Source organism: Pinus tabuliformis, chromosome J (genome assembly GCF_031772625.1).
Source record: "Pinus tabuliformis cultivar Carrire ecotype Pingquan chromosome J, CPIR1, whole genome shotgun sequence".
In the NCBI taxonomy this organism is placed as follows: domain Eukaryota; kingdom Viridiplantae; phylum Streptophyta; class Pinopsida; order Pinales; family Pinaceae; genus Pinus; species Pinus tabuliformis.
In genome coordinates this window covers 226,272,019-226,289,987 of record NC_142295.1, presented here as the reverse complement: position 1 = coordinate 226,289,987, position 17,969 = coordinate 226,272,019, and the positions used below count along the sequence as shown (strand labels likewise).

At 32.5% G+C, this 17,969-nt stretch overlaps 1 protein-coding gene across 1 annotated transcript; it reads left to right on the top strand.

Moving 5' to 3' along the window:
* Positions 1–15,565: 15,565 nt before the first annotated feature.
* On the top strand, positions 15,566–17,131 carry LOC149226550 (putative aquaporin PIP2-8). The gene is made up of 4 exons (XM_089375314.1): positions 15,566–15,888; positions 15,990–16,285; positions 16,389–16,529; positions 16,634–17,131. Exons 1-4 carry the CDS (start codon positions 15,612–15,614, stop codon positions 16,766–16,768), a joined length of 849 nt encoding a protein of 282 aa, XP_089231440.1. The 5' UTR covers positions 15,566–15,611; the 3' UTR covers positions 16,769–17,131.
* Positions 17,132–17,969: the final 838 nt, after the last annotated feature.

Sequence of the window (17,969 nt, the reverse complement as noted above, 5' to 3'; positions counted from 1 at the left end):
GGTTTCCCCAAGAGATAGAGAGTTTGATAATTGGAAAGGAGGATTGTTTTCAGGGTGGGAAATGGTAAATACAGAGAGGCTTGATGGAAAATGTGAATTTTCACCATACATTTCGGATGATGAATGTTTGTTTTCCTTCTTATTTTTGTTTTTCTGACATTCTGTGACACCTTTTTTTTTTCTGATAAAGCTCATGTTAGATATCATTTTTGGGATTCAACTGCGTTAAGTAAGTCATTCAAAGTATGACCATTTCCATGAGAGGTAGTCGTAAAGTGACTAATTTCTCATGATTTTTGAATAGTTCACTTAGCACTCATTGCATCGGGTGATGCTCACAGGGGTGAAGAAGTGGGATTGAAACTAGTGAAATGTGGAGAACAAATCACATAGCATCAATCATCACTTCCGGGGCTTGCACCCGGTAACCAGGACTTCCCAGGAGGTCACCCATCCCAGAACTCCTCTGGCTCAAGCGCGCTTAACTATGGAGTTTTTCCCCACAATCAAGCCCACTTAGCTTGCTACCCCATTTGCAAAACCTTAGCAAGTATTGTGCCTCATGAACCATTTAGGTAGAGATCCCTTGACTCTTTTTGAATTTAAGTATGGGGGATTTTCGCAGTGCATTATATTAGATATCATTTTTGGGATTCAACTGCGTTAAGTAAGTCATTCAAAGTATGACCATTTCCATGAGAGGTAGTCGTAAAGTGACTAATTTCTCATGATTTTTGAATAGTTCACTTAGCACTCATTGCATCGGGTGATGCTCACAGGGGTGAAGAAGTGGGATTGAAACTAGTGAAATGTGGAGAACGAATCACATAGCATCAATCATCACTTCCGGGGCTTGCACCCGGTAACCAGGACTTCCCAGGAGGTCACCCATCCCAGAACTCCTCTGGCTCAAGCGCGCTTAACTGTGGAGTTTTTCCCCACAATCAAGCCCACTTAGCTTGCTACCCCATTTGCAAAACCTTAGCAAGTATTGGCATGCATTTATTCATTCTTTATTTTATACATAGTATCTTCGAACACATTCATCATTACAAGAAGAAGACATTGCATAAGTCATGGTATCTATAAGTAAGAGAGGGGAAAACAAGAATGTTATTTGCAAAGAGAACAACCATGTTATTGTATAAAAGTTAAAGAGAAGAAAAAAAATTTAAGTTTTGAATAGCTTTATGTGAATTTATTATTTGAATAATGTGTTTGAAAGAACATTTAAGTAATTTTCATTTATACATGTAGATAATTTCATGTGTAGTGCATCAAGTTACCTCATTTGTTAAAAGGAGTAAGACGAAAAGAATGCTCACGAGAAAGCATACAATAGTATATGGTGTAAAATTGTACTTATAAAATAAGATTATAAAAAATATCAAGAAGTGGAAAATACATTTTATGATATCTATCTACGATATCGACATATTATCAATTGCTTGAAGGATGTTGTTGCATTCTATTGTGAAATGCAAAATTTCTTCTTTCATGATAACACATTACAATCATGGTATTCCTTTAAATGTTTTTGTCTTCACTGATAGTGTGAAGATGTGATCTCTCCATAGTGCTTTAGAGACAATTTCCTTGGTTAGATCTCTATCTGAGGATAGAAAATAGAAGTGCTTGGCACTAATCCCAAGAATTGTAGATGTCGTGTCTTCAAAAGCAATAGTTGAAGCTAACTCACCAGTGTGATCTTGTATGTCAATCATAAGTAGGTATATTTGATCACAGTCAGTTACTCGAGCATTTCATTTTGGGCAAAACCACATGCCCGAATTTTGTGGAATAAGTTTTTTCATGCATTTTTTCCCATCAATGATGAATGGGCAAGAAATATAGTAAAAGTTGTCCATCCATTTTTTTTTTATTATGCCCTACAGTTGGAAGAATGTTAGTTTCTCTAAGGAATACATATTGTAAATATCAGCAATTGTTATTTTTCTTGGCTAATGGCCAAAAGGAGTTGAATATCTTATTGTCAAAGATGTACAAGTTGCAGTGGAACCTTGTTTTTTAAACCATGAATTTAGTGTGTGGACCTCTTGAATGTAAGGATCTAGGAGAATAATGGATCTCTTTGTAATGCCAACCTTTTTTCCATTAAATTCTCCAACACGGGTAGACTTGATTACAATGACGAGATTAATTCCTATAGCACATGAGGACAATATTTCTTGTGATATGGCATCGAAACTTACTTCCCAAAATATCGCATCCATTTTATACCAAGACATGCCTTGAAGTTGTACTATTTGTTTAGTAACTTCAGAGCCATCTTTTCTACATATAGTGCACACAACGGAAATGTCAGTGGTAATACGAAGAACATAAGCAATGGAGTTGATGTTTGTTGGTATGATATCATTGATTGATTTTATATTGAATTGCACCGTTGGCTTGTTTTTTTTTCTTCATTCACAACATGCTCTATGGTAGATGTTGCATTTAACAAAATTTTCCAGTCATTATTTAAGTGGTTCTATTGCTTATTAGAAATTTTCACATTCCCTTTGGAGACAATGTAGATATTTCCAAGTGGGATTTTGTCAAAAAAAATCCTCGACATTATTGAAACAAGTAATATGTATTTCTGCACCTTCTGTATCGGACGGTGCAAAGCCAAACACTTTACCGGGTCTGTATTGATTTTGAAATTGTCAAAGAGTTGGTTTTCTTTGAACATATCCTTTTATGCACCAATTTGAATGGTAAGGGTTTAGTTCTTTGATGGGAATTTGGATTGGCATGAAAGATGGGGTTGGAGTAGTTGGAAGAGGGCAGTTCCTTTTTTATGAACGATCTTGCTTCAGTGAGGAGGGAGTGTCTTCTTCTGAAGTGTTCAGAATACTGTTTTTTTATTACCAATTAATGGTGTAGATGAAGGAGAAATATCGAAGTCTACTAGCGTTATAGACCTACACTATAAATGATAGTAATAGGAGTCATTGTTAGAGTTTGAATTTCTATAGAGATTTTTTTTTAAGGTGAAATAAGAAATTTATAGAAAACTTACATTGATGGACTAATATTTGAAGTAGTCCAACTTTTAACATGTATAACAAAACCCTCTTGCAACAAGCCTATTGTTATGAGGTCACTAAAATCTGTTGGAAGCATAAGGTGTTTCATACGTGTGCCATTACAGATGGCAGTGTGATATCGTGAAGTTGAACTTTGCATTGATTGAATCGGTTCAAGTTCAACAATTTGTAGGAATGGTTGAATATGAGTTGATCCAGAGAGCATTAAGAAAATATAATTCTCAGTAAGGTTTGTTGTCATTTTCTCAAAGTAGAGATAACCAAATAAGTATTATATAGAACAAAACTCATAAATGTGGTTTTCCTTGCATAAGATTCTTAACATTCATAACATTCCTATAACACTGCATGAATATTTATGAAGGGGAAGGAAGCATGCTCATTTTGTTTGTAATTGAGTGCTTATCTAGGCTTCTAAACATCAAAATGAAGATATTTATGACAACAACTTTCATATGATCATTCTCTTTCAAACATAGTTAAAACTGTAAATTGAAAATTTTAGAAACCTATGCATGTTAGAAACAATCAGATAGGTGTAACAAACTTTAAAATGTAAATTGAAAGTTTCAGAAACCTACACATGTTAGAAACAATCAGATAGCTGCAACAAACTTAAAAATGTAAATTGAAAATTTCAAGAACCTCTGCATTCTAGAAACAATCAGAGAGGCTCCTTATTCAATAAAACTATGGTGATTGCATAGGAAATCAGAATAAACCACTCCAAGTCTTCATTTTTTGAAGGAAAAATTACTGGATAGGAAGCATTAGAAATGATTAGTAGCTTTTATTAGGCTTGTGACATGATGGTCATCTATGCCTGCTCAACTATTAATGGTTTATAGTTTTAAATTTTACCTAATTTTAAGGAAATTAACTATGTATCATAACTTCAAAATGCATGAAATAATATCTTTCTCGCTATTCAGAGAAAAAAATGTGAAATAAAGGTACACAACATTTCAAAGCAAAACGTATAGTATTTCATAGAACAGAAATGAGAGGTTGCAAATGAAATGTCGTAAGGCATAAAGTGATGAAATCCATTATCCATGTAATTGATATTGTTTATGTGAACATGTTATGGTATATTATTTTAAAAGTTATTGTCTTTAATTTTTGAACAAGTTCGAGCGACATAGGATTGCATAACATATGAATTTTTGTTTCATTTATGCTATTTTTCCATATGCTACCTATTTTTGGCATTGTTTTTTGACATGAAGATATTTATGACAAAAAATTCCATATGATCATTTTCTTTCAAACATAGTTAAAAATGTAAATTTTATTGAAAATTCGAGAAACCTACGCATGATAGAAACAGTCAAACACACCCAATGATAATATTCATTAAACCTATGCCAATTTCATACGCAATGAGAATAAAACCACTTCAAGTATTCAATTTTTGGATGGAATAATACTAGATTGGAAGCATTAGAAAGGAACAATACCTTTTATCAGGCTTCCGACATGATGGTAATCTATGTTTTCTCAACTATTAATGGTTGATGGTTTTAACTTGTACCTAATTGTAAGGAAATGAAATATGTATCATAACTTCAAATTGCATGCAATAATATCTTTCTGAGTATTCAAAGCAAAAAACGTGAAACAAAAAATACACAACGTTTCAAAGAAAAACGTATAATATTTCATAGAACAGAAAAGAGAGGGCTACAATTTTTTAAGAATACATTCTTATAAGATGATTACAGAGACTACATATATGATACAACATAGAATGTGGAGCCTACAAGTTAAATTTTGTTCGAAAGATAAAGCTTAAAAAATACTTCAATTGCTTTCCATAAAAAATAATTAAACATCATTGAATATTTTAACTGAAAACAAGTTACATTTTCTTTAAAAGATAAAGCTTAAAAAACACTTCAATTTTTTTCCTTTAAAAATAATTAAACATCATTGAATATTTAACCGGAAAAATGTTAAGATGCATTTATGTGTACTTTTCAAGTGATGAATTTGATCACGCTTAGAAATATATGCAAACTTACCTTCACAATAACATTTACTGTGTGCATTATGTCCATGACATAAATATCAACATATCTATTAAATTTTTCTAAATGTTGTAAACAACCAAAATTCTAGAAATATTTGTAAATGTGTACAAATATTTATAGGGTCACTCCCTATACCTCAAGCTTCTTGGTTTCAGCTTCAGCTTTATAACTCTGTAGATTTATCCAAGCTTCAATTCTTGCTTCTTCTCGTTGATATATGAAATTTACAGAAAACATAAATAATCAGACAGTCTGTTGTGAAAATTATAGATAACAAATATTCAAAATCTCTAAAGAATTCTATCCAAAAATTGGTATGCATCCTCTCTAGATTCTGATAATAAATTTACGATGCTTCTCTAGCCTTCCACATTCCTACTCACCCTAAAAAGCCCTACTCCATAGTGAAAATCAATGAGAATAGTCAAGTGATCATATCTAGAACAATGTCTGCTTCAATCATAAATATCTAAACAAGTAATGTTGATTAATGGGATTTCATTATACTATGATACTCAACTAAAGATTGGATGTGATAAGAGTGGGAATTTACCTGAATTTTGAGAATACCTTATGCTTGAAGGTATCCAGTACGTATAGAAGCCTATTACCTTGATGAAATATTTTAATGCATATGAATTTAGTGGTATTCAAAGCATTGAAAGATTATTGAGGATGTTTTCGGTACCATGATGTTGATTTACAAATAAAAGAAACAATGTCATCTTTCTACCGTCGATGTAGCCAGGTGGATCATAAAAATCAATTAATTACTAAATAGAACTAAATAGACTTGATTTAAAATATCCTCACAAAAAATCTATGAACTACAGAATACAAATGGTGGATTTTTGTCATAATTATGTTGTTTTGAACGGAATTAGTAAGAAAGGTCGACTTATTCAAAACAAGGGAACATGGGATGGATCACTAAGATAGTTTATTGATATAGATTTGAGAATGCATATTTTGCTGGAAAAGGGCTATGAAAATGCTGGTGGAAGCATCAGCTCAGGAACAAAAAAATGTTTTGGAGAACAAGATATTGGTATCAGCAGGGAACAAAATCAGTGTAAGTTTCAAATCATCAATTCTGAGTAGATTTCAACATCCAATTAATATTGATATAATTAGCATTACTGGTAGGTCTTAAATCTCTTGAGAATTGCAATCTAGATAAAAAAATACCATATCTTTGAAGTAATTTAATGATGTGTAATTAAAATAAAGATGCACAAAGATATCATCTCATTAAAGTAATTAAGATGCACTATTTGTAATTTAGATAAGATAATATTGAAATTATGCAGGTTGCAGATTTCAATATGTAGCGATATGGAGAAAAGTCAATCACCAATCATTGAATACATGGAATGCTCCATATAAGTAATGCACACAAAAAATTTCCCAACACGTTAGTCTTTAACGATTCTCTCTTCCCATACTGTTAGTTGGAGATTTGTAAAGTTTATTTATCCTCCTGGAAGTGAGAAGACAAATACTTCAAATGTACTAAATGACAGCTACATACTTATCAGATAGAACATTGGTGATTTTTCATTGTCAATATATTAGATACTGGTAAAGTTGTTCTATAAGAATTTGACAACATGGAGTGCTCGAGCTCTTTCATATTAGTTAGAAAATTTATTTCTAGGAAAAGAGATTCCTTTCCAATTTATGTTTACACTCTTGGTTGTATACTTTTGATTATCATCCTGCAATTTTGGGCATATGAAAAGAAACTTGAATGGTTTTCATTGAAATGGGAATGGATGACCAACGGAAATTATACAACATCCCAACATTTTGAAAATGCATATGTAAAAAAGATAGGGCAGTGAATAGTGAATCTCAAACTTTGGAGCATTATATTGCAACAACGTGTTTGTAGATGAACTTTGAGATGGATGGTAAAGTGGAGTTAACTACAGTTAAAGGTCATTACTTGATAAACTTTCGAAAAAACAAGTGAGCCTCAGAATAAATACACAAAATGCAGCAGTAAGTAATAGTTTTAGAAATTTACTTGCTTCTTCCCTACACAAAAAATGGAAAAAGTGACAATGAAGTGTGACAACGTGAAATCAAAGAGTTGAAACTCAAACAGAAGACTATGGGACATAAAATTCTTGAATCTGTGACCTTTTTACCTCTAAAATATACAAGGTTTACTAGATTTTCAGATTGAGGTCACAGTTGGTTCATAAGCAATTTTGAGAGGGAAAAAAGAAAATGGCAATTCTAAGCATGTTTACTCTCCGCTTAAAATCTCTAATGGTAGGCTTCTTTGTGTGAAGAGCAGGCATCCAAATGATGGTTCCTAGAATTCTTATGGGTTTTCTTGGAAACGAAAATTGCCACTCACTTCAATTTTTCTTCTTGGTCTAACATTCAATCTGACAAATGTAAATTCCTGACACAACTTGACAACATTACCAGCTTTTGTAAATTGGAATAAGGAAAATGAATGTACAGTGCGGGGAATATTTGTACTTTATCGTTGGGGAGAGCTTGTAAAGATAATGGGTTCCTGGATTTCACATATCGTGCATCCTTCTCTAGGTCGTAGTGTACAAGTAGATTCATTGCAATATGGTGATCGGCATGTCTGCTTTGAAAATGAAGTAGTGTACCGTGAAAATTGGTTAATTACTAAATGGAACTACATAGACTCGATTTCAAATATCCTCAAAAAAATTCATTGAACTGCAGAAATACAACTGGTGGATTTTTGTCAGAATTATGTTCTAGTGAAGGGAATTAGTAAGAAAGGTTGACTTATTCAAAACAATGTAACAGGGGATGGATGACTAAGACAATTTATTGCTACAGATTTGAGAATGCATATTTTGCTGGAAAAGGGTTGTGAAAGCGTTGGTGCAACATCAGCTCAGGAACAAAAAAACGTTTTGGAGCACAAGGTGTTGGCACCAGTAGAGAACAAAAGCAGTGTGATTTCAAATCATCAATTCTGAGTAGATTTCAACATCAAAGTAATATTAATATAATTAACATTACCGGTAGTTGTTAAATCTCTTGAAAATTGCAATCCAGATTAAAAAATACCATATCATTGAAGTAATTTAATGATATGTAATTAAAATAAAGATGCACAAAGATATCATATCATTCAATTCATTAAGATGCACTGTTTGTAATTTAGATAAGATAATATTTAAATTATGTAGCTTGCATATTTCGATATGCAATGATATGGAGCAAAGGCAATCACCCATCATTGAATACATGGAATGTTCCCTATAACTAGTGCCTAAATGGAACTACATAGACTCGATTTCAAATATTCCTTCCATAAAAAATACTAATTGTAAGGTGATTCCCCCCCCTTAAGGCTATTTTGTTATAATCAAATAAAGGTAGAGGTTTCTTATCTGATTCTTTGTATCTTGTGTGTGATCTTATATTCAAATCTATTGAGGTACCTAATATATAGTACCTTGGATAAAACATTCCTCACAAAGAGTGAGTATTAGAATTTTACCTTTGTTTCTCTAAACGTGTTCATCCTTGAGTAACACAGAAATACAATGCAATATCCCCTAAACAAAGAAGCACACCAAGTAGTAGCCTTGGCCTATATGCATATGGGCTAAAGGTGTAGTCAAATTCATAATCATCATGGTGCAAAAGTGATGATAGAGTTTACATTTCTGATGGTATTTCTCCTTGAGCATTATTTCTTCTCAGCAGATCCGTGGAACTACATAGACTTGATTTCAAATATCCTCGTAAAACTTCAATGAACTTCAAAATTCAATTGGTGGATTTTTGTCAAAATTCTTTTTCTGTGAAGGGAATTAGTAAGAAAAGTTTAATTATTCAAAACAGGGGAACAGGGGATGGATCACTACGACAATTTATTGCTATAGATTTGATAATGCATATGTTGCTGGAAAAGTGTCATGAAAATGCTGGTGGAAGCATTAGTTTAGGAACAAAAAAATGTTTTGGAGCGCAGGATATTGGCATCAACAGAGAACAAAAGCAATCTAAGTTTTAAATCATCAATTTTGAGCATATTTCAACATCCAACTAATATTAATATAATTAGCATTACTGGTAGCTCTAAAATTTCTTGGAAATTGCAATCTAGATTAAAAAATACCATATCATTGAAGTAATTTAATGATATGTAATTAAAATAAATATGCACAAAGATATCATATCATTCAAGTAATTAAGGTGCATTGTTTGTAATTTAGATAAGATATTCTTGAAATTATGCAAGTTGTAGATTTCGATATGTAGTGATATGGAGCAAAGACAATAACCCATCATTGAATACATGGAATGCTCCCTATAATTAATGTTGAAATGGAACTACATAGACTCGATTTAAAATATTCCTTCCATAAAAAAATATTAATTGTAAGGTGATGCCCCCCCAAGGGTGTTTTGTTATAATAAAATAAAGGTAGAGGTTTCGTATCTGATTTATTGTATCTTGTGTGTGATTTTATATTCAAGCCTATTGAGATACTTGATAGATAGTACCTTGAATAACATTTTCCTCACAAAGAGTGTTATAATTTTACCTTTATTTCTCTAAATGTGTTCATCCTTTAGCAACACAACAATACACTGCAATATCCTCTAAACAGAGAAGCATACCCAACAACAACCTTGGCCTATGTGCAGATGGGTTAAAGGTGTAGTCAAAATAAAATCAACATGGTGCAAAAGTGATGGTAGAGTTTAAATTTTTGAAGGTATTTGTCCTTGAGAATTACTTTGTCTCAGTAGATTCGTGGAACTTGCACCTCCACAAGTCCATAGAGTCTTGGCATCTGTGCAACAGATTATAATTAATGTGAATGTGCAACAACGTTAAAATATGTTTGTCAGTTATAAGCATCTTATAGATGTTGTATGTATGTATGTATCCCTTAAGTTAAGATTGTTTTCCAGGCTTAGAACCATATTTAACATAGATTTATGGTTTAATTTAGACATTGGCTTTTCTTCAATTACTATGTTTTTTAGTTTTGTTTAGGGACAAATCTTTCTTTGGTAAAGGACCACAGTAGAGAAGGATTCCATATTAAGAGTAGTTGCACTTTGCTAGATAGGTGACATTGTTTACAACCCTTTTCATCGAGTTAGGTGCTTTATCCTATAAAGATTTATCCTTAGGGTTAGGAGTCATCTCTTATAACTTCTAAGTTATGAATTTTGTATGGGATGTTTTATCTTGTAAACTCTAGTCTATCTTCTTCTAAAACAAAAATCAGGCTAGAGGTCATTACTTATTCAATATATGAGTGCATTAAGATCTAAACTATCGCTGTGTTTTTTTCCTGTTATCTCTTATAACTTCTAATTTATGGACTATGTATGGAATGTCTTTATCTTGTGAAACATGGTCTATCTTCATCTAAAACAAAAAGCAGGCTAGAGGTCATTTCTCATTCAATATCTAAGTGTGTTAAGATCTAACCTATTGCTATGTGTTTTTTCCCTCCTCCTTTAGTTGTTCAATACAGATGAAATATTGGAAGTTAAAATGTATGCGTACTTGTTATTCATATATTTTTTAGAGTAATGTTCTTGTAGTTTAAGGTACTCAAAATCAACAGTTTTGATTGAAATTTAATGTTTTAATTTCCTAATTGTTAGCTTAAATTTTCTAAATGAAAAATTTGCATACTGTGATCTGAAAATTTTAACAAGACTTGGCACCTAAGCTGAATGAGGTTTGTGTTACACAATATAATACCCAACCTTTGGGACTATTTGTAAAGCAACTGCCCAAAAGAAAAACCAAGAAACATGGCTTCAACTGTGAAATTTCACAGAGGTCTGGGGATCAAATCTCATTCAGTCCCTTGGGTTTACCAGCCAGTATTCCAACAGACACTCACTACCATCCTTAGCTAGATAAACCTTAAAATAGTTGGGAAACCTACAGGGTCTAGGAAAGGTACCATTGTCCTCACTTAGAACACCTAATACACATGCAAGGGAAGCAGGATATTCTTTCGCAACAATTAAAAATAAACAGCGCTACATTTCAAAATTTCATATACACAAATAGTAACACTAAGGTACTCAGGTTGAGGACTAAGAAACCTAGTTTGGGCACCACAAAAAATCCCAGAAACACACATCAACCTTCCAACAACATAAGACCCCATCAGAGGACTTACGAGAATAAAATGGAGAAAACATTTGTGTGCTCACTTATAATTCCTAATACACAGGCAAGTGAAGGAGTATATTTCTCAGAGGTAATTAAAATAAACATCTATGCATTTCCAAATTGCATTTACACAAATAGTAACTCTAAGGTACTCAACTTGAGGACCAAGAAACCTTGTTTGGGCACCACAAAACATCCCGAAAACACACATCAACCTTCCAACAACATAAGACCTGGTAAGAGGTCTGGGGAGAAGAAAAAGGAGAAAACGTTTCATTGCAACAACCGCAGGACAACAAGAGGACAAGTTTAACAGGAAATTTAACTAACCTGATAACCTAAGAGATGCAAGGTTGCAAATCTGCCGAGGGCATATGTGAAAGCTGCAAATCTATGAAAGGCTATGAATCTCAGATAGTGATATGAGATGACAAATGAGGAGTAACCCAGAAGGTAGAATGTATACAATAACCTAATAACTAATAACTACCAGATCATAACTTGGCCATAACCGGTTCTGATGCAGAGGCTGCCAAATGCAGACACAAAGAAGAGATGTCAAGTAAGTATTCTTCCTCCTATCCCTCCCCATCCTCCTCGTCCTGCTATGCTGCAGAAAATGTGGCCCTCCTCCTACAACAAAGAAGTCATTCGTCACTACATTCCTCTACAACAAACGTTACTAGCTATTTGCATGGGCACGACAAGCCCTCCTCGTCCTCGTGGCCCTCTGGTACTGCATGAAACACGACCCTTCTCCCACAGTAAAGAAGGCATTCACCCACGCACTCCTTTGCAGCAAACCCGACTGCCTATTCGCACGGGCACCACGGAAGCCGTAAACAAATTTAAATAAATTATTAATTAACTAATTAACTAATCTTACAGTAGATGTTTTTTAATGTTTTATAATGAAATTGCACAACAGACCATTGTTTAATCATCTAAAAATGGTATGACAGTCAGGATTAGGAAAGTGAGGTAGCTTGGGGAGTTGATTTCAAAGGGGAACGCCTTACGGTATAAATATGGTTTCCTTGTATACTAGTTAATAAATGTAATTTTAATAATGGAAATTATTAACATATTAAAATTATTAAAATTATTAAAATTATTTCAATATTAATTGGTATTTATATTTTAATAGATCTACCAAATGGGCAAAGGGATAAATATAGGTAGTTAAAATGTTTACATTACATTACATTAATCATTTTATTTGTTTTTTTTTTTGCTTTTATGTAATTTGGCTTAATCAAAATGTTAAACATAGCATTACAATATCTCTACCATAGTAGAATGAAGAGCACTAAAATGATTATTAAAAATGGTTATTAAATACCAATATATCAATATGATTATATATAAGCATAGTCTAGCTAATGTATTTTAAACAAGACAAATAATAATCTTTCTTGAAATTCTATCACAGGTTCTGTCATTTTGTCTATATGTTAAACTCTAACTAATATATTTTAAACAACACAAAATTACAACTTTGATTGAAATTGTATCACCAAATTCAAGTAAAAAAATCAAATTTATCTCTTAGTTACACTAAGCATAAACCAATTTCATTACTTATTTAAAGTTAGAAGAATTGATAAACTATGGAGTGTATAAGATGAATTTTTAAATTACATGAATGCATTACCCATCACTCAAGTGCGTTTTTTTTTTATCATTGGACTTGTTTAAATAAGTGACAATTTCTCCAACCAGACAAAATTTGGCATTTTTTTTTTTCAAACTTCCAACCAATTTAATCAAAATCATGTTGAACAAACCATTCTTTTATGGGTGAAATCTCCACCTATTTAGACTAGGCTAACACTTTTGAATACGTGATTGAAATTGTGATTTTCTTTTCATAAATGAGGGCACCAAAGTGAAAAGAACTGGTCTTTATTAAATGCTGAAAGGAAAGTGGAAAAATATGGTTAATTAAAAGTGTATTTAAATTAATAGATTATACGAGGTTGTTTAAATATGTGAGAGTTTTTAGAGTTTCCAAGGGGATTTCTAGTTAGAATCCGCCAAAAAATTGTTGTGAAATCTTGAAGTTATTTAAAGTGGTTTTTTGCTGCATGGATTCAACGTACTCAAAAACCATTGGGGCACCTCAATTGCGAAGAGTTCACCTATCAAATTTGTGTTTTCAATAAATATCCAACAAAAACTTAACAAAATAGATCCAAAAATAAATCAAAAAACTTTTCAACATATCTCACTTATAAACAATTAAAAACTATGCTATTTATTTAAATGGCTTTTATTGAAATAGTAATTAATTAATTTATGTGTGCCATGTTTAAATGAGACATATTAATACAGTTATTTTATTTTTTAATTGAATTTATAAATTAATAAAATTCTCTAATATATAATTAAAATAAATTTAGAAAATAAAATAATAAAATAATTTATTTATATATATATATATATATATATATATATCTTCTTTGTGACACTTAAATGGAAAGGAACTGATATGATTTGAAAAAATATGATATATTTGTAAAGGTATGAACACATTAACTGTTCATTATGCGTGAATCATTTTGATACATTCCTATATTAAGTGCATGGAATTCCTAGTTTCATCTCAAACCGTTAGCTACAAATCCATGGTACTTTGAAGAACGCTTTCATTGATCGACAAACTAGAAGTCAAAATAAACATTTTTGGAGGATAGTGAAAGAATAAGGAGGAATCGATATGCCTTTTGCGAAGAAAATTGATTATCTATTTAAGTACGTGGAGTTTGTAATATCTATCTTTAACAGTGTAGTTGTGGAGTTTGTAATGACGTTATTTAATATTGTAATTGTCGTTAATTAAAAATGTATTTGATATTAAAAAAAAAAAAATATCGGGTAGAATTAATATTTAACTAGTTTGACTATCTTTCTTGGTTTTGAAGAAGAATTATATGGGACGGTTTGAAACTGGTAGACATTGAAAGACTTTGAAATGATTATTTAAACATTTAATATTTAAATTATTAAATTTAAATTAGTGAATATATAATAATTTAAACATAAATTTATTTTAATTTTAGATCTATCAGATGAGAGAGATAAATTTGTCAAGATGTAAATTGTCAAATTTATTAAAATACTAAATATATTTGAATTAAAAATTTGAAAAACAATGGACCAATAAAAAGATATTTAGTTTTTTTTATTTTTCTAATATTTGAATTTTTTTATTTTTCTGAGATTTGATAGATCCATAATTAAAATAAGTCTTTGCTACCTTATATTTATAATTTAATATGCTTTCAGGAATATGAACACAAACTCTTGATTATATATGGATTACTTTGATACGTAATTGCTACGTGTTCAGAGTATCGATTATTTTTAATACGTTTCTAAGTTCATAGATTTTCAGTTGCTCTCTTGGATGTTATTGCAGTGGTGATTAATTAGAGTTGTGTTTGACATTATATTTTGTTCCTTGTCATTATAGTGGTAGTGGTGGTCAATTACCGTTTTGTTTGATATTAAATTAAATTTTAATGTGGGTATTTTAGTGGTGATTAATTAGAGTTGTGTTTGACGATATATTTGTTTTGATTAATTATAATTTTGTTGGAAGTTAAATTAAAATTTAATGTTTATTTAGTCATGGAATTTAAAGTAAATTTGTGTAGTTTATTAGATAGTTTAAAGTAAATTTGTGTAGTTTATTAGATAGTTTTTTTTATTGTAATTCACCAAAATCTAGTTATATAATGTGTTGTTTTGTTTAATTTTTTTTAATAAAATTATACATATTAAATAATTTAAACTTAAACTTTTAAAAAATTTAATTAAAATTAATTCAGATAAATATCCTAAAAACTATTTTGTCTATAAATTAAACTGGGCCCAAAAAATAGGTCTAAAGTGAACGAAAATTGAGAAATATAAATCATATCCAAGTAAGCTAAAAATAAATAAAAAATATAAATGATTTGACTATCAATGTTATATTATTTTGACACGTCTCCATGCTACTTGGATATGGTTTGTAATAACTTTTTGTTAAGTAGGATAATGTTCGAAATTAACTACGTTCAACATTGTAAGAGAATTTGATCAAGCACGGCTAAATGGTTTGACTATCAATGTTATATTATTTTGACACGTCTCCATGCTACTTGGATAAGGTTTGTAATAACTTTTTGTTAAGTAGGATAATGTTCGAAATTAACTACGTTCAACATTGTAAGAGAATTTGATCAAGCACGGCTGTTTCACGTGTACTCTATAAATTAAACGGCAAAAACGGAATGCAAGCACAATGTGTTGTTGGTTGCACTCTCTGGAATTCTTCTGGGGTAACCTTCAGTGCTTTTTTCAGTTCTCTCCATGGCTAGATCGTATGAAGGAGGAGCAGGGAAAGCGGAGTATGTCGAACCCTCTCCTGGTCCGATTTTAGACTTTAACGAGTTATTTCTCTGGTCCTTCTACAGGGCCATCATAGCCGAGTTTGTAGCCACGTTTTTGTTTGTATACATAACGGTGAGTACAATCATCGGTCAAGCCAACGAGAAGAATGCGTGTGCCGGCGTTGGAGCTCTGGGTATTGCATGGTCTGTTGGGGGAATGATTTTTGTTCTCGTGTATTGCACCGCTGGGATTTCAGGTTCCCATTTCTTTCTCCACTAGTTCATATTTTTACAAAAATATCAAGATAGCTAAGAAAGAAAATATATGTGATTGAAAATTCAATTTTGCATTGTGCAGGTGGTCATATAAACCCTGCAGTCACGTTTGCTATGCGTGTTGCTCGAAAGGTGTCCCTGAATCGCGCGCTCTTGTACATGCTGGCGCAGTGTGTGGGTGCATTCTGCGGGGCCGGGATGGTGAAATGTTTGCAAAAAACCAACTATTTTAGAGGCGGCGGAGGCGTTAATTCGGTGTCGGCGGGATACACAAAGGGAGCAGCCCTTGGCGCGGAGATAATCGGCACGTTTGTTTTGGTTTACACCGTTTTCTCTGCAACAGATCCCAAGCGCAACGCACGCGACTCTCACGTCCCTGTACAAATCTTCCACCAATCAATATATTCTTTGTAAGAATTCTAGGGTTTTGTTTTAATCATTCACCAATGGAAATTATTAATGTGTGAAGTGCTTTACGTAGGTTTTGGCTCCGCTTCCAATTGGGTTTGCTGTAATCATGGTCCATTGTGCAACCATTCCTATCACAGGCACGGGCATCAACCCTGCCAGGAGCTTTGGGCCAGCTGTGATTTACGACCACAATAAATCCTGGGACGACCAAGTAATGAAAAATAATTTATGATTCGTTATTGTGTTTTATTAATCTTAATGGAGTTTATGACTGAGAAATGTACATAATTATTTGGATTAATCTATGTATTGCAGTGGATATTCTGGGTTGGTCCGTTTATTGGAGCTGCGATCGCTGCTGCATACCACCAGTGCGTTCTAAGGGCTAGCGGTTTCAAACCCTCCGAATCCTCCCATTCCCTCTCAACTACGGTAACCAGTACGTTCTAAAACAGAGCGGCTTCAGGGCCTCAGGATCCTCTCTTCGCCACTCCATTACGGTCACCAGTGCATCCTAAGGGCGAGAGGATGTTCTCCGGTTCCCCCCAGAGCCATTTCAATGCGGCCACTACCCTATAGAATGAACACTCCCGTGATACTCTCCTGTCTTTCACATTCCTGTCCATGATATACCGTAAGGCCTTATTTATTTACCATGTAGTTTGGGTAGGAACAACTTCCTAAGAGATTGTTTCTACGTGAAAGATCCGAATGATATGGATTTCCCGTTGTTACATTTATTTTTCTTTGTGTCTCTTTGTATCGACTGCATCAAAGAGTGAAACGTTCAACACGAGTTTTTGAAATCTGTTTGGTTTATTGTCTCCTTCATGTGACTTATTCGTTAGATGAACGTACATCATTGTTATATTAATTTGTGCGGTTTACTAGTTATATTTATGTTTCTTTCTTTAAGGAAAGAAAAAAAAAAATCTTATGTGTTAATATAATATTTATGTAAGAAAAGAAAACTCTTATGTATTAATATAAAAACAGATGGTACATTTGTCATGGATCTTGATTTTCAGTCTGCTAGCATACAACACATCTAAAAAAGTGAAAATTGTGTCATTTTCAAATAATCATCTTCTAGTTCTAGGTACTTAAATTCTGTATATCACTATCATTCCTACATAGACCATATACTAGTTAAAAATATAAAAAGAAAACACAAAATGCATACATCTTCTTACAAAAAATATAAAAAGAAAACACAAAATGCATACATCTTCTTACAAAAAAATGTGCCCCATGGGTTCTAGTATTACCGAGCACTTTCTTCTAACTCTTCGAGTAGTTAATGCTTCCCTCATTTGTCTTAACGTGTTGTTCGAATACTAAGAAAAAAAACTTACTAGGTTCTTTGCCAATGCCTTTTTTGGATAGTAAATCAGTTGTCCAGTTCTGTTCTCTCAAAATGTGATCAATGTTGATGTGTTGAAAAGTGCTTACCATTGTCTTGATGTGCTTCATCCAGTTTTTTTAAATTGGAGGGTTGAATTTATTTTGTCCCTTAGTCCAATCGATAATGCCTTTTGCATCCCCAAATACCTATAGGCTCTCCAATCCCAACCATTTCACTACTATCAACACTCCCCATAGCGCAACTATCTCTGCCTTACTGTTCGTGCCCTGGCCCCCTTCCCACCAA